Source organism: Parasteatoda tepidariorum, chromosome 8, assembly GCF_982258835.1.
Source record: "Parasteatoda tepidariorum strain Cologne lab strain chromosome 8, Ptep-v5.0, whole genome shotgun sequence".
In the NCBI taxonomy this organism is placed as follows: Eukaryota; Metazoa; Arthropoda; class Arachnida; order Araneae; family Theridiidae; genus Parasteatoda; species Parasteatoda tepidariorum.
Window position 1 is genome coordinate 23,303,969 of NC_141762.1, and position 21,223 is coordinate 23,325,191.

At 26.3% G+C, this 21,223-nt stretch overlaps 1 protein-coding gene across 1 annotated transcript; it reads left to right on the forward strand.

Moving 5' to 3' along the window:
• Window positions 1-13,276: 13,276 nt before the first annotated feature.
• On the forward strand, window positions 13,277-17,495 carry LOC139424768 (uncharacterized). The gene is made up of 3 exons (XM_016070839.4): window positions 13,277-13,415; window positions 15,639-15,730; window positions 17,175-17,495. Coding segments are annotated over exons 1-3 (315 nt in total). The 5' UTR covers window positions 13,277-13,413; the 3' UTR covers window positions 17,396-17,495.
• Window positions 17,496-21,223: the final 3,728 nt, after the last annotated feature.

A 21,223-nucleotide genomic window follows, 5' to 3' on the forward strand; every position in this document is an offset into this window, starting at 1 on the left:
TATTGTTTACCATGTTACCAGTTGCATAAATACTTGAAACTTTGAAAATAATCTTTTTTTAATATAACAATTAATGTCCGATGGCCCATTGACTTGAAAAAATATTCTATACATATGAAAATGACAGTGGGCGGGGCTACCCGACTCTCCCCTACTTTTTATTGTTAACCATTAATCTGTACAATTTAACTTTAAATATAAGAAAAATAATATAAATATAAAAAAATAACATAAAAGTATAAGAAAGTAAAGAGTAAAATAAAAAGTTAACTAAAACATCAAGTAAAATAAAGCACAGAATATAAAGTTAAATCTGAAGCAATGTGCTAGGTATAAAAAGGTAAAATTTAAAATAAATTAAAGCGATTAACTAAGCGTAAATTAGCGCGAATTAAAGCGAAAATTTAAACTAAGTTAAAGCTTTAAGAATAAAATAAATGTAAAACGTAAAGTATAAAATAAAATAAAGAGCAGAATATGAAGTAAAGTGTAAAATATAAAATAAAGTGCAAATAGAAGTGAAATGAAAAGTATAATGTAAATTGTATGTAAAAAATAAAATTGTAAATGTAAAGTGAAATTTACAGTGAAAAATAAAATAAATTAAAAGCCAAAGGGGAAGTAAAATAAATAAATAAATATTTGTTCAAACTAAAGAGAAAAAGAAATATTTGTTCAACCCAAAGAAAAGAATGGTGTATTTGTGCAATCTTATCTAAGAATGGACCATAAGAAATCTTTTTAAAAATCTTAAGAGGGAACGTAATTCTCATTTCACAATTTCTCTGCCATAATTTTTCACACTCGAATATAATCGAGAATTGAAAATGTTATTTTACTGTGTTCTAATGTGCTCCAAAGTGTGCTTTTTTACACAAAAAAAAATTTTTTTTGACCGGTTTTTTTCAAAAATTCTATGCTTTAAGGGGTTAATTTCACTTGGTAATTGCTACCTAAATTATTTAAGCAGAAGTAGTGACAGTAATAAAATGGCGATTTTTTTCGTTTTTTCTAAATGATTTTGCATAAATTATCTAATAATTTTTCTGGTACTTTTCCATTTCGCCGGCACAAGTAATTTCGGCTGTATTATCAATTTTAAAAAAAATATGTCACTTAAAGAAAATAAGTAAATAAAAACAGTTATATTTTCTTACTTTTAGAAATTTTGATGTTGGCAAACTTTATCGCCAGCGCCGGCAAAATGAAAAAATTTCATTTTGCTTTATAGAACGCATTTTTTTTTCATTTCAGTCAGTGTTACCAAAATCAATAAAGCATCTTTGGTGTTTATAGTACCTTAAATTTTTACGTGTGTCTTAAACGAATCAGTACATTTTTCCATTTATTTCCACATATTTTTAGTACACAGCTTATTTTTTATTTCAATTCGCACACATCAAAATTTATAATGCCTCATTGGAGTCAATTATAGTCTGGCGATTTTCAACCTATAAGTATTTACATTTCTCATAAAGGAATTAGTACTATTTCTCCATTAGTCTTACTTTTCAATAAATAACCTATCATTTCTTTTATTTCAACTACTTTTAAGTTTAATTTTTCTTTTACTTTTATAGATTCACATTTTAAATGCATATTTATAAATAAATGGACATGTGGTTTCAAATAATTTTAGAGATACTAAGTAGGAGACGTTCTTCGCAAATGCTATCACGTTCATGCTGATCATTGCAAAATATTATTTTTAAATAAGAGCTATAAGCTGGCAAATATTACTTTAAAATAAGAACGAAAATCGTCAGCAGCAGTCTCGTTTTTATCAATGGCGAGTTCAAAGTCAAATAATAAATTTCGTTTTTCATACTGCTTAACTGAACGAAATAATTGAAAATTCTGAATGAGTTTTAGGATCGGGGAATAAAATTTCCCCCCGGCTGCTGCTATTCAAATTTCAGGATGATAGAACAATTGGTTCTTGAGATATAAGAGGCACACATACACACAAACAAACTCTTTACCATAATCAACAGGTTTTTCCCCTTACTTATAACTTTCCAGGTGACTTCGTGCAGTCAGATTAAGCAAATCTTCTTTTCTCTGATTTATCATAATCTGATTGATCTTCAACTTACTAAGAGAAACATATATATAGATAGATATACAGAGAGATAAATGGATAGATTTTTGGTTTTCGACACTGAGGGGGGTTTTTATATTTAATTCCGAAACTATAGTTTGTTCATTTCTGAACTTTAATCTGTGTTTTATTCATGTTTTTTTTTTGCATAAAGTATACCTTATCTTATTTGAATAAATGATTGATTAGAGCTTGAAGCTAGAAAATCGTCTTATTTAATATTTAAAAATCTTCCAGAAAAGGCATTTTTAGAATGCAGCTCTCGAATTGGTGGTTAAAGGTAGTTTTAAAAGAGTCAGTTAGTACCGCCGTGTCTTCGAACGTATTTGCATTACATTAAGTGTAGATCGGTTCAGAATTGCAGAAATTTGTGTAAGGTGCATACACACATGCACACATTCACATACACGCATATAAACATTCTGTGCTGTTTATAGAATATTAAAAAATGTGAACAGCAATTTCTTTTAACAGTGTAAATATTCTTAAACTTAATAATAAGAATTACTTAAAAGCAGGGTATTTTCCTGAAATAAAATGATTCGACCTTTTAAAAAATATATATTTAAAAATGCGATCATACCCGTTGACATTTACGCTAAATGTATGAGCTAAGCCTAACGTTAGGATGAGTTAGTGAATTAGGCGAGATTCACTTCTAACATTTAGGTTGTCTCGTATCAGCAATTCTGTAACCTGTAGAAACCAGTAAGTAACATCATTAACTAGTAAGATTAATTCTCATTTACAACTCATATTGTGTCACACACTGTAAGAAACACCCAATCAAATTACGGTACCAAATCCATGCACTTGAGTGCATTATCCATTTTTAGCGTAAAATATTATGCCATAATTTTTGCAGTAATATTTATTTAATTAGAGTAATTCAGTGATTAGAGCATTACTGTAAAAATTATGATAGATCAGCTTTCTTGCTCCGTTAAAAAAATTATGTTACAGTAAGAAGTACCAGCACTTTAAGTGCAGGTACTTTTTACCGTTATTTGATCCGGAATTTTTTACCCTACTAATTACCGAATAAAAAACAGTCGACCCATTTTTGAGTTTATGGCTAACGTTATTTATCTCTGAAGCCTAGTAATTTTGAACCCAACAAAGGATACACTGAAATTTTTGATTTAGCATTGGGGAAGAGAAGCCATGGGGGAGAACTTTTTGATGAAACTGACCCGCATTTGTGTTACAGGGAGGGGAAAACTTTCCACAGTTAACCAACTGCAAAGTTAATCCATAACCCGTCTGCCTCTCGGAACATTAGACGTCAGCATTGAGGTCGGTGCGAGACAGGAATAGAATTCGTATTGATCAGCCATCGTTAGGATTCGAACCTAGGCACCGCATTAAAAGCTGAATACTCTATCCACTGAGCAACCGCTCCTCATCGTCGAACAGGTTCTTTGCTAATGGATGGTGTTTTTACCATAGAGTTGAGATAGTAGTATTTCAACTCTATAGTTTTTACACTAGGGAACACTGCAAGCTCCATACCGCCTATACTTCCGGGTTACTGTTTGCGGTGTATTTTAAAGCCATTTAACTGACAAAGTGATTGTGTTGTAAGATTCTTGCAAACGTGGTATTTGATTACTTATTGCTTGTGTTTACAAAGCTAAAGGTGCTAACACTATCGTAAGATGGTGCACAGCTTGCAACGACAAGAAACAGTAATAAACAAATGGAAAGAGGCCCAATCAGGACAGCCAATAAAGCGAGTTATTCAAAATCTAGCAACCATGTCACCTTTCTTAACAATATATCGATAAATAACTACAACAAATTTTCACTTCAAACTCACCAGAATTGCTTAATAACATTAATATCTTATGAAATATGGCAGATTTGAGCTCGAGCATTATCTAATTTACTTCTTTTATTAAAAACAAAATTATCAGTTTGAAAATATCGCAGAATAAGCTGTAGTATGCAGTTGCAAACTTTCTAACTGGAATTAGAGCAAGTATTGAGCTCGAGATTGTTATTGTTTAGATTTATATTGAAAACACCATCCGTAATCACCAAATTTTTGCAATGCGCTAGACTTATTGGAAATGCCTTTAACGTTTTTTAACATGCCTAATAATTTTAGATTCATATGTACTAATTAGGAAATATTTCTTTAAGCTAATTAAGAAATGTTCGATGAATTACTTAAACTAAATTTGCTTACAATATTGCAATAAACCATTAATAAAGTTGCAACAAGCATTATCAATTCAACCTTCAACTTATAAACAGAAAACAAAAAAATTAAAGATTTTATAATCTTTGCCAATTGTAAACTGCCTGAAATAAATCAAGCCTATTGAAAAAGGAATTCTATGCCTTTTAATTAGCCTAAACGTATGTGGGATCACGTCTAAAATGTATTAGGCTAGTTAGAAAATCTTTCAGACTTTTACAATTAGACTTACCCTGCCTACCACAGTGGTAGAGGGATCATGTGTTAGAGTTCCCTTGCCGTCAGGCTAACCGTGAGAGGTTTTCGTGGTTTTCCTCTTCATGTAACGCAAATGCGGATTATTTCTATCAAAAAGTCCACGACAACGACAAATTTCTCCCAATATTGAATCCAGGACTTCCCGTGTCTACTGAATTGGGTTCAAAATTAAAAGGTTACGGAATTGAGCATTAGTAATCTTAAATTAAAAATTGGTTCTTCTGTTCAATGAAGCTTATAGCATAAAATAAATATTAAAAGAATAATATCTATTAAAGGAATTTTAACTTTTGAATTTCATTTTCGTATTTTAGCATTTAATAATTATTCTTAGAATGACTACTTTTTGTTGTTGGAGTCCTATCCTTGGCATTATTGGCTGCTGGTGATGAGAAATGTGGCTGGGGATCTTGCCCTGGAGTTGGCAGTAAGTAAATTAAAATATGATATCTTGTAAGGAATCTAAACAATTTCAACATACATTTAGCATTTTTTTACAAGTAGATTCTATTTTTCTTGCACTATAAGAGAAATATTTTAAAATTAAGGACTCATAAGAATGTCGTACAAATATTAGTAATTTAAGATAAATAACAATATGCTTTTATAAATCAGAAGAAATTAAAAAAACACTAAAACTTATACGTATTGTTGAAAATGGGAAAAAAGTTAATAGTAACAATTACATAATCAAGAATAGTCACACAATTTACAATAATAACACGATTTAAAATAGTTACTCAGTCTAAAATAATTACTCAATCTAAAATAATTACACAATCAATAAAAGGGACTTATTATTTTTTTTTTCAATTTAAATGCAGCAAGTTTCAGTTACATTCATTCAGAAAGTGATTAGTTTCAGATAAATGAATCAAAAAAATTTCAACTTTCATTAACAAAAAAAATTTTAATTGTCCCTTAATTGCATTAAAATACATATAAAAAAACCTTTATAGAAATATGTTTTTAATAATAAAGATCAGCATTTTAAATAATTAAGATCAGTTTAGAAAGTAGCCTAATCTCTTTTTGCAGTTTTGAAACAAGGGGAAAAAATCTCCATACTGCAGATATTTAAATTTAAATAAATGTTTTAATTAGTTTTAAAAAAAACTACACTATAAAAAATTCCGGACCAAATTACGGTATAATGTACCGGCACTTTGGGTGCATCATCCGTAAAACCCATTTTCACCTCAAAATTTTAAACTGTAATTTTTACAGTAATATTTTTTTTAAAAACTCGTTCTAAAAGCAAATTTGACCGAAAAAAAAGAAGAAAAGTAATTATACCAAATAAATGGTTCTTGTGCCATGCTCTAAGATATCATGATATAAATATCAAATTTGACCACATTTACAAAATTTCAACACACATCAGAAAACTATTTATTATTGTTATTTTTACTAAAATCAATACCGAAGCACTTCGATGAAAATTATCTAGTTGTTTGCTGTTCTCATAGAGATAGAAACACGGTAAATTTTATTATATTCTGGTAATTTGGTCCATACTTTTTTACTCAATGTTTACTCAATGTATCATTATAAATGAATAGAACTGCAAAATTGATACGCGATGATTAGGTTTAAAAAATTACGAGAAATAAAGGTAGTTTTGCATTTCGTTAATATATCAGAATTGCTTTTAATAAAAATATTCTTTTTTTAATGATTTCACAAATCGCTCTTGGCATAAATGTCTTTCTTAATTTACAAGTAAACAACGAAACAGTCAACAAGTAAACAACAATTTAACGGCATTTTCAAAATGTTGCAAATGTTTGCACTTTATAAAAAATCCCCACAAGTAACATTTCAATTGTTTAATCAGTTTTTTTTTGTTGTTAAAAACAACTAATTTGAACTTTGCTGCAGTGTACCTGAATGTCAGATTTCAAATTTTGAAATTCTAGATTAAAAGTTATAGATTGTCTAAGATATACATTTTCGCTTCACAAAAACAGGCAATTCCTCTTAATTGAAAACGAAAAGCACTGTATTTAAAAAATATTGTATTTTTTCTGTATTTAAATTCTTTTTTAAAATGCAAACAAATTTGAGTCAGTTTGTCAAAAAAAAACTAACTGATAACAAATATTTTTTAATGCAAATTAATTTAGGTACTCATTGCTAAACAGAAAGCTAAAAACATACATCAAGAGTGGTGAATACAGAACACTTTGTATTAGATATTTTGCAACTATAATCTAGATTTTGCTTTTAGAATATACCTCAAAACTTTCCAAGACTTTTCCTAATTTGTTTTACTAATGCGAGCAGTCTCATAGATTACCGTTAAAATTCTCTAGAGCAGTGATTCCCAAAGTGGTCTATATCGACCCCCAGGAGTCGACGACAACGTGCAAGGGGTCCATTTCAAGTGAAAATAGGGGTCAACGATAGTGGATCTCATATAAGCAGATCCTGGCTTTTAATTTAGGCATTTCATGAATGGAATAATCAACATACACTGATAGTACTTATTTACTTACATTATACTACTTTATAATATAAAGACATATATCTATCTATATTCTACATAATTTATAAAAGTATCTATGAAGTAAGTAAAAATTTTATTATGATTTAAGTTATTAGGATTATTTTTGATATACGAAACTGAATTATTATAAACTAACAGTTGCCTGCAACTCCGCCCGCATACATTTTTATTTTCTCTGGGTGTAAGGTTTTGTTTTGAAACAAAAAAGTATTTTTCCGCGGTAAATTGTAGCCTCGCAAGTGTGTCAGCTCTTTAGCTAGCTGGACCTCCAGTTTTATCTGAGCACAAGATCACGGAGATTTGTTGCTTAGTTTTTACGTGAACAGACCGACAGTACACTACTACGGTTTTGTATACAAAATTATTTACTCAACTATAATATTAGTAACGGAGTACGGATTTTATAGTGCGCTATTTTATTCCATTTGCATATTAATTAAATTAAATTAGCTTGAATTTAATTAATAAATGTAAAAAATTAACATGTGCTTTTTTTCTTAAGTTTTTTACGCTACACTTCACTACAGTTAGAAATTTAACGTAGCACTGCATCAGCTATAAAAAATACATTTGAAATTGATGAATTTACAAAAAATCAATATCAGGTAAGCAGGGGTCTACCCAAAACCGAAAAATATGGCAAGGGGTCTACGATACAAAAAATTTCAGGAACCACTGCTCTAAAGCCATCAGGAGAACAACTCTCGATTTAAAGTCTGAGGTTGTCTGCTGCCATGGAAGCACAAGTTCTATTGCTAATAGAGATGAACTGAAGAGATGACATGACTCTACTAGCCTAAACAAAAGCATTTCGAAACGGTTAATCCCAAAACCAAATAATTTGTTTTTTTAATTACGATAACTACCGGCACGAACTTCTATTGTCTGGTTTAGCTCTCGTAATAGCCATATGGTACATCTAATGAGGAAAAAAAGTTAACTACTGATAGTAAGAACACTATATACAATTTTTAGTACATGGTGCCTTTAATGATAAAAGCGTAAATCTTTCCTTAGTTAATATTTAATTTTTTTCATTCTTCTTTTTTTTCCAGGATGTTGTTATGGTGATATGGTGGTCTCCAAGTGCGCTCCGTTTGACAATCCTGCGTGCTGTCCTGATGGAGACTACAGTTGTCGTCCAGGAAAAACTTGCTGGAAAATTGTTACATTAAAAAAATCCTGGTTCACTTGCGTAGATGCTACTGCAGCCTCCAGTGATGGAAGCTATGACCTGCAAAAAGGACAATCGGAAGCCCTCATGAATGCTAAGAGCTATGCTTAAAAAATACAAAAGATGTTACCAAAATGTATTCAGAATATATATAATGTTTTTGAAATGTTTACAAAATATGAAATAATAAATTATTTGTTCACATTACTATGCATGCATTTATGTGAATTTATTTTATTTTTTGTAAAAAAAAAAAATGAAAATGAAAATCTGCATACAGTATATCATATTGATTTAATACAGCTATAATGATTTATATAAATTGAATTCTATTATTTATACGGTTACAGCTATAATGATTATAATTACATTATACGGTTACAGCTATAATGATTTATATAAATATATTTTTATATGATTTATGCATTTTTATATTAAATGAGTAAATGTTTTAAATCACCACTATTCATTCGGATTAAATTTATTTGAAAATAATTTCAATTTATTAAAAATATCTAAATGTAGCTATGGAAAATAAATTGAAGCATTTTAATCTTGAACAGATTTTTTCCCGTTCCCATTTGCTTTGTATGCTGTTTTAAAAAGAATTTCAAATTTTCAAAAACGTATCGCCAATTCCACTTTAATTGCGTAATGATACAAATTATTTAGTTTCAAAAAATAGAAAATTATAGTTTATGAGTCATCCCTTATATTTTATTTGGAGCGAGATCTATAAATTATATTAATATTTTTACAACAGCAATTTTCAAAACTAAATTTTGAGAGACTCAAAAGAAAATTTGACAGTATACTTTTCAGCACAAAATTTTGACTTCAAATTCAGATTTATTTATTTTTTACTTATATATTTATTATATTTTTATATTTATTTTATTTATATATTTATTTTATTTATATATTTATTTTATTTATATATTTATTTTATTTATTTATTTTATTTACATATTTTAATTATTATAATGAGTGGAGAAAAGACAGATGATGATAAAGTAACTTTATATGAAAAAAGTAAAATTTTACCTAGTTAAAATTACTATGCTTTGTGCTGATGAACAATCATAATTTGTAATAACTTTAATTTTATTAAAGGTTACATTTCAATTGGACAAAAATAAATAATTTTTTGCATATTTCGTATCCAAAGACTTATAATTTTAAGCCATTCATAGAATCATCATAAGGGTATGGCAAGGGTCTTGCATTCTTTTTTCTCTGAAAGGCTGTGCACCGTGGTATTTGAGTAAATAAATAAATAATTAATAGAAATTTTGATTTTTCGAAATTATTTTCTGAACCTAAAATTTAAAAAACTGAATAGCATTTGATCCAATAAACGATTTTTTTTGTAATATCATATCATATATCACATATCATATATCTAAGATAGCATATCAATCAATTTGAAGAATACGGTTTCAGAATTTTAGAGTGTTAAACCAAATTTTATTTTTACTTTATTTTATAATACGAAGGCACCTTAATTCTTATAATATATTATCCAAGAGCTTCTTTTCGAGTATCAAAGTCTAAGACAGTGTAACTAAGACAGTGTTACTGAATAATAATAACATACAAATCAATATCTGAGACATTGATTAGTATGTTATTATTATTCAGTTACATTTTATTATTTAGTAATTTGTAAATAGTGCGTAATTTTTTAAGGATCCTCTCTACTGAGCAATGTAGATAAAAGATTAAAGGAAAATGCATATGGAAAAATATATTTGAATATAAAAATGCATAGAAATATTTATTTTGTTGTTGTTGACGTATGTCTGTTTAGGCAGAGAGGGTACGACTGTTCTTGTTTTCCAGTGGCGCCATCTATGGCTAAGAATTCGACTTCCTCTACACCATAAGTACACACAACCGCACTCAAACGGTTAAAGGCGATCGTTGTGGTTCACTCTGTAAATTCAATTACATGAATTTTTCCGAATTCATATTATAATTATAGGATATAATTCTTTTTCAGAATTTCGTCTTCCCCGGTAGCGGTATGAGAAAAAGCATGCAAACAATTATTTAATTTAAATTTGTTTGCCCGCCTCTTCCTAGCCCATGCATGGAGAACACTGCTCTGGTAGAAAAAAAAACAGTATAACGATATAACACAGAATACAGGTTTAGTTAAAGAGAAATGAATAAAATTTTTATTCAGTGCATAAACTTCAAGATAAAGAATTGAATATTTCATTTTATTTATCACTCTATTTTATTGTAAAGCAATTTTGAAAGTAGAGTGGAAATACTTAACAATGAATATTTTATTCTATATTGAACAGCGTTGTATAAAAATTCAGTGTAGTTTTAATAAAATTCGAATTGTTTAAATAAATATTGGTGTCAAATTCAATCAATAAAAAAAAAAAAGATTTAATAATTTATAATATCGAAGAAACTAAAGATATGTTATGCATTAATACAAAAATTATATTATTGTTATTACACAACGTTAACTTTTTATGATAAAGTAAATCTAATCTAATCATATAAGAGGAAGAGCATTGTTGCCAGAAATTCGCTACCTCTTTAAGATTTATATTTTTTCCTAAAGAGATCTGATTACAAATTACTTTCTCTTTTCTTACAACCTATTTAATAAAGAGAAATATTTTTTAAAAAAAACTTTTATTATTTTTTTTTGAGTATTTATTATTTTTTATTTATTTATTGCTTATTTATTTATTTATTAATTTTTTATTTATTTATTAATCTATTATTTATTTATTACTTATTTATTTATTTCTTAATTTTTTATTTATTTATTAATCTATTATTTATTTATTAATTTTTATTTATTTATTCATGTCATACATTTATTTATTTATTACACACAAATTAAGACATTTATTATTTGTTGCATATTAAATGTTAGTAAGATTCTATTAAGCACACTGTTAGAATTTTCATTCTAAAATTACTGTGAAATAACCTTCAGTAGTCTGTTCATCTAATTTACCGACAGTGTACGATAAAGAATATTTTTCAACTTCACGGTTTTGAAACCGTTTACAACTGGTGTGGTTAAAATGCCATGATTATAAAACTACATGGTTTTTTAACTTTTTAAAACTAACATAGTTTTAAAACTGTAAAAAAGCAATCTAAACGGACATTGGAGCTAAGTAGTGGATGAGATTTGTTTATCAAATGAACCATGGAATATTGCTTAATTAGTTTATTTGCCTACTTCATCTATTGTAGGAGTTGTGAAATACTATACATTTTATGTTAAGCAACTTTATGGTGACCATCTATGCGTGAATGAGAGTATCGTAAACTAATAGTCCAGGGTCAGTCATTGCAGTGTGGTGTCAACGCTGAGACTCGAACCTCCGTTCTGTCTGTCATGGCATTGACAAATTAGCCCCTCCCAGTTATAATTTGTAACCAGCTGCAAAGAACTAAGTGGTTTCATTAGGTGGGCCTAGTTGATACTATAAAATTCTGGTTGTTTAACTTTATTCGGTGAAAGCAATCAAAAAAGCCTTTTATTCACAGTTTACAGTTGGAATACTATTATATTCAGGGTTATTTGACTATTTTGTTGGAATATGGTAAAATAATAAGCAAATAAATTGTTATTTAACTGTTTTTTCGAGAAATTTCTATGAGCGTACTTGAAAATAAAGTAATCATAAAATAATGTAAACAATGTAATTCGCAATATTCTTTTCGTGATAGTGATATATTCAAAAAGCTACTGGGCGCTTAATAAAGGAGTGCATTTTAAAAAAGTTCCATTATTATTTATTTATTTATTTTATTTATTTATTTTATTTATTTATTTTATTTATTTATTTTATTTATTTATTTTATTTATTTATTTATTTTATTTATTTTATTTATTTTATTTATTTTATTTATTTTATTTATTTTATTTATTTTATTTATTTTATTTATTTTATTTATTTATTTATTTTATTTATTTATTTCACTTATTTATTTTATTTATTTATTTATTTTATTTATTTATTTTATTTATTTATAAAACTCAAATTCGGACATTTATTGCTTTTTAAATGTGAGGGAGATTCTATTGAGGACTATTTAAAAGATTAACATGCAATAATGTGAAAAAATTAATTCGCAACATTTGTCCATAATAGCGATATATTCAAAAAGATATATAGATTTAATTTTTTACTATCATTTGACTTAAAACATTTTTTTCTATCAAATAGTTCAAAGCAAGAATTTTATTTTGAATTATTTATTTATTTATTATACTCAAAATATATTTATTACATATTAAATGCTAGTAAGAGTCTATTGAGTGCTTGAAATTCAAATTAACATGTAACCATGTAAATATTGAAATTTGCAATACTTAATCAAGTTAGTGATATAGTCAAAAAATATTAACATTTCACGTCTAAATATCATTAACTTCAATTAAAATACTGTGTTTTTAAAAATAATTCAAAACACTAGTTTTTATTTATTTATTTATTTATTTATTAATTAATTTATTTATTTATTCATTCATTTATAATACTCAAATTAGGACATTTACTGCAGTTTAAATGTGAGTACGATTCTACTGAGTGATCCCTGTTGGATAAAATAATCATGTAATAATTTTAAAAATATGTAATTTTCAATGCATAATGATTATTAAATTCCAAATGGCATTATTAATTAAAATATTGCGTTTTCCTTTAAATAATTGAAAATAATAATTTTGGCTCTTTTTTTTAAAAAGTTTGACAATTTGAGTTTAACATTTAAGGAATATATATTTAATTACTTATTTGTTTAAAAAAAACTAATATTTTTATTATAAAATTCTTAAGGAACTTTTAACGAACAAAAAGATAAAATTAAAATGAAACTTAGTTGACAAGACTCCCTGATTGGTGAAAATCACAATAAGTCAAATTTTCAGACTAACCAATAGAATAAAATAAGGAACACTTTTTATCTTGAAATAAGAGATCCTGGTATTGTTCTAAATAAAAGATATTTTAATTGCACTTTCACTGCATACTTTATTCGAGCAGTCTTATCTAATATTATCAAAGATAATTTTAGGGCTGTTTTACTATATAAATCAGAAACTTTGGAAATAATAATTATTCCGAAATAATTAGTTACATTATTGTTCTTCAGTTTGAGAATATTTGAAGCATTACATAATGTAAGTATTTATGATTTAATGATATAATTAAATAATTGATATATTAATGATTTTTACTCAATTCTTTCATTAAATTTGAAAAGTATATATTTTAAATTAATTTTTTATTAAATTGATTTATAATTTATCATATAAGTAATTATTATTTAATTATCTAACTATTTAATTGCAACGATATATAAATGTTTTTTCCTCAATTCTTTTATTTTGTTACATTTTGATAATGCTTTGATAATGATTGCTTTTTAATAATGATGTTGCTTTTTAATAATTCTAAAATTTATAATGATCAATAATGATTTTTTTTTAAAATAAAAAAATAAAGTTATTAATTAACTAAACTATTTACTTAAATAAAGTTATTAAGAAAACTATTGAAGCCATCAAAGAATTTTCGAGACGTAAGTAAACTAAAACTGTATGAAATTAAAATAAAAATTACGTCTTTTTAAGTGATAAAAGAAAACAAAATTTTGCATCTAACATTTATAATTTTAATTTCTTTTTCTGCAAATAATTATTTAGGTTAACTAAGTTTTTAAATTTATAGCTAAATAATTGTTAGAAACATATGTATCATTCAGTTAACTCTCTAGGAAATTCCATACGCTGTCTTAAGACAAAAAGTTTATTCGCAATTGTTCATATTTTTTAATAATAAAAGACTTTTAAAAGCATTTCAAAACATATTTTTTCAAATGTTTTGTCAATGTTTATTAGAAATAAACATTGACATCGGAGAAGAAAAATGCTTTATACTTCAATACAAATGAAGCAAAATTTCAGCATTGTTGAATGATAAAAATTAATGGTATTATTTGCTATAGTTAAAAGTGATAGTGTTTGCAACTATTGTTTGGAACTTATTTTTGCAATATCTTTATGAAAGTTTAAATGCAGTAGAAATTAAACTATGAAGATGAACAGTTAAAAATTGAATATATAAAATATAAAATATTAGTATTGTTAAACGATAAGGATTTGATGATATTGCTTTCAAACAGTAAAAGTGAGATGGTTAAAAAATTGATTTTAAAAGCAATTTTTCAACGTTTTCTGTAATTAACAAAACTGTGTAGAAATTAATTAAAAATTTAATACATAAAGGTAAAATTTTAGTATTTGTTGAAAGATAAATAATTAGATAGTGTTCTAGTAATTTAATTGAGACTGTTTTTATCTGCTTTATCTATGTTCATACACAACAACATTGAAGAAAAATTTTAAATTTTAGTATTTGTTGAATGAAAAAAAATTTAATGACATCAGTTACTAAATTTAAGAATTTGTCTATTTGAGATTACACTTTTATAACTAATTCTTCTATTTTTTATTCAAATAAAAATTAAAATTGGAAGAAAAAATTAAATTTTAGATTTGTTAAATGATATATATTTCATGTTATTTGCTAAAATTAAATGGAAAAGTGTTTGAAAGTTTGTTTTAGTAAATGTTTTACAAACTTTCAATGGGAATAACCAACTGTTAGGACGAATAATCAAACATATAAAGCAAAAAATACATATAAAGCAAAAATTTATTTTCGTAAAATAAAAAAATAGACTTTTTTATTTACTAGCAATAAAAGTTAGATTTTTTTAGACTTCCTTTTGCTAATGATACTATCAATGACAATTAAAGTAAGAAAAAAAATCAACTTTTAATACTTCGAAATGTAGGTACAGAAAATTTTAATTTTTGTTTGAATATAAATATTTAAAAATATAATTTGCTTACAATGAAAGGGAAACTGAATGAGCCTTTATTTTTTTAACTGTTTATTTTTTTAACTTTCAATGGCATTAAAAAATTGAACGCAACACTTGGAATAAAAATTTCCTTAAGAGACGAAACATTATAATTAAATTGCCGAAAACCATGAAATAACCTAAAAGCTCCTACGTGCAATGATATCTATTTTAATAAACTACAATCTGCGTAGGCTTAATGAAACGGGAAAAACATACTGAAAAATATAAAATCCTCGTAAATGAAAAAATTTTATCTTGAAAAATACTAGCTCATAATTTTAAGAAAATATTCTGAAAAGTGCATTTTGAAAATTATAAATAAAAATGTTTTTTTTTTTCGTTTCTTTTTTTTAAATTACATTCTATGTATGAGTAAATGATCATCATTTGACATCACGGAAGAAAAAAAAGACTTTTGAAACTCTTACTTTTTTCTCAAGTATTATTTTAACTTTTTTGTTTGTTCATATAGGAAGGTACTACTTGTTGTCGCTGGCGTCCTATGCTTGGCATTATTGGCTGCTGCTGAGACTTGTGGGTGGGGATCTTGCCCTGGAGTTGGCAGTGAGTACAATTTAATATCTTGTAGAAGATCTAAACGCTTTCGACATATTTTCAACACACATTCAGTATTTTCACAAGTGGATTACATTTTACTTGTTCTCTATAAAACATATTTTAAAATTAAAGTCTTATAAATATGTTGTAAAATAGTAGCATTTTTAGATAAATTTCGATATGCTTTCATTAAAAAAAGCACTTTATAACTCATACACATTGTATAAATTTTTTTTAAAAAAAGATTTATAACAGAACTTTCTCCTTCAAGAATAACTACATAAACTGGAATAATTGCACTTAATTTTATTTTGTTGTTTATATAACTGCTGCAAGTTTTTGTTAAATTCTTACAGTAAGTAAACATTTTTAGCTAAACGGATCAAAAACATTTCACTTTTATCAGAGAAAAAATCTTAATAGTCACTTCATTGCATTCAAATACATAAGAAAAAGAATTATCAAACTGTTCCTTTAATAATTTTGATAATGGCCTAATCTTATTTAGCAGTTTCAAAACAAGAGGAAAAAAATTCTCATTTCCGTAGATATTAAACTTTTAATAAGTGATTTGATTAGATTTGAAAAAGGGCCATCCACACTATTTCGGATCAAATTACGGTATGAAGTATCCGCAATTTAGTGTGCATCATACGTAAAATCTATTTCATCTTAAAATTCATATTTACCATATTTTATTATATCGTAGTGTTTATAGTATTATTTATTTAATTAGAATAGTTCAGTAATTTTATTGTAATTATTGCTTTAAAATTTACTGTGTATCAGATTTTTCGTTCCGTAACATGTTGCGTAAAAAAAAAAAAATTTTACTGAAAAAAATATCAGCACCCTAAGTGACGGTATTTTTTACCATAATTTTTTAAAGTGCAGGTTTTTGTTGCTTTCGAAATTATCTTATCACGTTGGCTAAACTTTTTCTTTTTTTATCCGAAACTTAATATCATTCAATCAGCAAATCAAAATACAAATATACTACAAATTATGCGTCTAAATAAGTTTGCAGAAGCTCTTGAAGTAAAAGTAAAATTTTAAAGGATCCTCTTTGAAACTTTTTAAGTAGAAAAGTTTCGTGAGTTTAACGTGTTTATATTATGGTTTTAAATTTTATCTCTTAACATCTAAGAATGTGCGTAGAAATTGTAAATAAACTTTTTTTCGGGAAAATAATTAAATTGAGATAGCTTTGTCATGCGGCAAATTATTATACCCATAACAAAATAATCTGTTTTCGCAGCTACGGTAACTGCCATTTCGAGTGTCTATTATCTGTGGTAGTTCTCGTAATAACCAAACAGTACATCTAGAGTGACAACTACTGACTATTAGAACACTATGTACAATCTTTAGTACGTCGTACATTTATTGATGAAGAACGTAAATGATCTTTTCTTTGATAATATTTAATTTTTTCATTCTTTTTTTTCAGGATGTTGTTACGGTGATACTGAGGTCTACAAGTGCGCTCCATTCGACAATGCTGTGTGCTGTCCTGGTGGAGACTATAGTTGTCCTCCAGGAAAATCTTGCGTCAAAGTCCTTTGGTTTTACATTTGCGTGAATGCTATGGCAGTCTCCAGCGACGGAAGCTTCGATTTTCAAAAGGGCCTCTCGGAAGCACTCATGAATACTAAGAAGAGTTATTTTTAAAAAATACAAAAGATGTTACTGAAATGAGTTCTGAATATATAAAATTTTTATAAATGTCTAAAGAACGAGAAAGAATAAAATATTTGTTTTCATAAATGTGCATGAATTCATGTGAATTTACTGTCTTTTAAAGAAAAAATCATTTTTAAATGTAATATAAATTTATAATATTTATCATGAAATATTATATTTTACATCACAGATATAATACGAAACATAAATATAAGTATATCATAGCTTTATTACGTAATACAATAAATGATTAACAGTTTTAGATCCTTACTTTCCATTTGTATCAAATTTGTTTGAAAATAGTATATTAAATAATAATTTATTAAAAATAGGTAATTTTAGTTAAACAATAAATTTGAATTATAATAATATCTACAATTTAACAGCATTTTTTATAAATAAAATTTAGCAACATTCTTTGGTCGAATTTTTTTCCCCTCAAAATCAGATTTTTTTTTATTTTATTCGTATGTTTACTTTATTTATTTATTTTTCTCTTTTAAGTCGTGAAAAGGCAAACGATGATAAATTAACTATGTTTAATTAAACGAAAATTTAAATTATTATAATGATTTTTGATGATAAAAAGTAATAATTTGTAATAACTTTGATTTTTTTTTAACGTTTTAATTTCTATCAGAGAAATATAACTTCATTAATTATTTCGTGCCCGAGTGCTCCCCCTTTTCAAAAATCAGTCACAGAATCGTTGTCAGGCTAAGGCAGGTGAGGCATACGCGAGGCCTCGCACTATTATTTCTCTGGCCCACAGTATTAAAGAAATAATTAAAAAATTTAAAAAAATCCAATTTTTTTTATATTTTTTTATGAATCTAAAATTTGAAAATTTTGTGTTCGATTTGAACACGGATAATGAGACATTTTTAAGAATTCTGCACAAAAAAACTCTTAACTAAGACAAAATTTTAAACTCAGAAAACAATATCTTTTTAAACATGATCATTTAGCCGACACTTAATGTAAGAATTTGCTCTTTAATGAAGTGCGATTTTTAGAGACAATAAATTACTTTTAACCTAATTGAATTAAGACAATGGACTTAACCTCTTTCTTTTTATAAAAAATTTATTACTTCAAAAATTATTTCGATTCAAGCATTTTATTGTTGATCACATTATTACAGATTTCATAACAACGCTAATGTTGCGAATATAACATTTTTGAACTGAGCTCACAGCTATAAAACTTACTTTTTATTTATAACGATATAATTTATTTATTTATGACTTATAAATTATTATTTTAAATTTATCATTTACTACTACTGCAGTACTTGAAATTCAAATATGCTGCAGTATTTTACGCGAAAGTAGTTTCATTAGTTAGATAAGTTAAGTAGTGGTTGAGTTGTGTTTTATAAAATGAACCGTGGAATGTGGCTTAGTTAGTTCATCTGTTTCCTTCCCCTATAATAAGAGAGGAGAAACACTAGACTTTAAAAAGCCCATTACCTAGCAAAAAACCTAGCTAGAATGTCCAGTTAAATTTCTTTTTTATGGTTTTGAAACCATGCTAGTTATAAACGGTTTCAAAACCCTAAAATTATAAAATGCTTTTTACAGTAAACTTTGCGGTTAATTGGATCGACTGACTTCTGCTGGTTATTTTACCGTAACAAAAATTCTAACATTTTAGAGCTGTTAGTGTGACATGAAAAATTATGCTTAAATCTGTCCTAATTTTGAAGAGATTTTATAATTTTTTTAAACTCTACTTCAAATTTATAATTTTAGGATCTTTGCTTGCCAAACATAAAACTAAATTTACAATTAGGTTTTGAAAAAGAAAAAATTGTGTCTAATTCAGTTTTATACCTTAATTTAAATACCTCCCCCATTGACGGAGAATACCGCCCTGGGAGAAAAACAAGTTTAGCGATACAGCACTGAATATAAGTATAGTTTAAAAAAAATGAAAAACATTTTTGCAGTGTATAAACTCTAAGATAGAAAATTGAAGTTTTTTTTTTTAATTATCACTCTATTTAAATGTAAAGCAATTTCTAAAACATGTCATGTATTAATATCAATCTTATATTATTTTTGTTATATAACATTAACTTTTCATGATAAAGTAAATTTAATCTAATCATATAAGAGAGAACAGTGTTGCAAGAAAACCTTACCTCTTTTATGATTTGTATTTTTCTCACAAGATTTTTGATGAAAAATTATTTTCTCTTTATTTTACTATGCTTTTAATAAAGGTGAAAATTGTGCATTTTGAGTCATAATTATTTTATTTATTTTTTATTTATTTATTTATTTTATTTATTTATTTATTTTATTTATTTCTTATTTATTTATTTATTTATTTATTTATTTATCTATTTTATTTATTTATTTATTTATTTATTTATTTTATTTATTTATTTATTTATTTATTTTATTTATTTATTTATTTCATACATTTATTTATTTATTATACTTATATTTGGATATGTATTGTATTTTAAATGTGAGTGAGTGTCTATTGAGGGCTATTTGAAATTTAAAATAAACATAAAACAACGTAAACAATGTAATTCGCAATATTTATTCGTGATAACGATGCACTCAAAAAGCTACTGAGCGTTTAAGAAAGGAGTGTATATTAAAAAAGTTTTTTTTATTATTTTTTTATTTATTTATTCTTTCATTTCTTTTTTATTTTATTTATTTACTCATTTATTTCTTTTTTATTTTATTTATTTATTTATTTATTACACTCAAATTATTGCTTTTATAATATTTGGAATGTGAGTGAGATTTTCTTGAGGTCTATTTGAACGATAAAATATACATGCAATAATGTGAACAATGTAATTCGATACATTTGTTCATGGTAGCGATAGGCTCAAAATTATTCATAATTAATTTCTTATAGTCATTAATTTGACCTAATTTTTTTTCCTTTCAAATAATTACGAACAATGATTTTATTTTGAATTATATATTTATTTATTTATAATGCTCAAATCAGGACATTTATTGCACATTATATGTTGGTGATATTCTATTGATATTCTATTCTATAACTGTTAGTATTTTCCTTCAATTACTATAAAATAACCGGCAACAGTCTGTTTATCTAATTAACCGTAAATTTTAAGGGTAATGAATATTTTTTTGCCTCTGTTGTTTTGAAACCGTTAACTGCCTAGTATGGTTAAAAAAACATGATTGCAAAACTATACTGTTTTTTAACCATATAAAACTAAAATAATTTCAAAACCGTAAAAACGAGAAATTTAAATGGACATTGGAGATATGCTGTGATTGAGTTGTGTTTTATCAAATTAACTGGGGAATGTGGTTTCATTATTTTATTTGCTTTTTTCACCTATTTTTAAAGATGAGAAATACTAGACTTTTTTGTGTTGAACCACTTATGGTGCAACCATCTATGTTTGAATGAGAGTATCATAAACTAATAGTCAGGGGTCACAAATTAGGGTATGTGGAACACAGGAAATTCTAAATGTGTTGAAGGAAATGAGTTTATTGTAGTGTCAACGCTGGGACTCGAACCCTCGTTTTGTTGATCAAAAGAATAACAAATTCACCCTCCCGGCTACAATATATACCCAGCTGCAAGAAACGAAGTGGTTCCATCAGATGGGCCTAGTTCGTGCGGTAAAATTCTGGTTGTTTAACCGTATTAGGTGAAATCAATTAATAAACTGTTTTATTCACAGTCAGCAATTTAAATACCGTCCTATTTTGGGTTATTTCACTGTTTTGTTTGAATATGGTAAAATAACAAGTAAATAAATTGTTATTTTAACATTTTTTTGAGAAATTTCTAAAAGTGTAC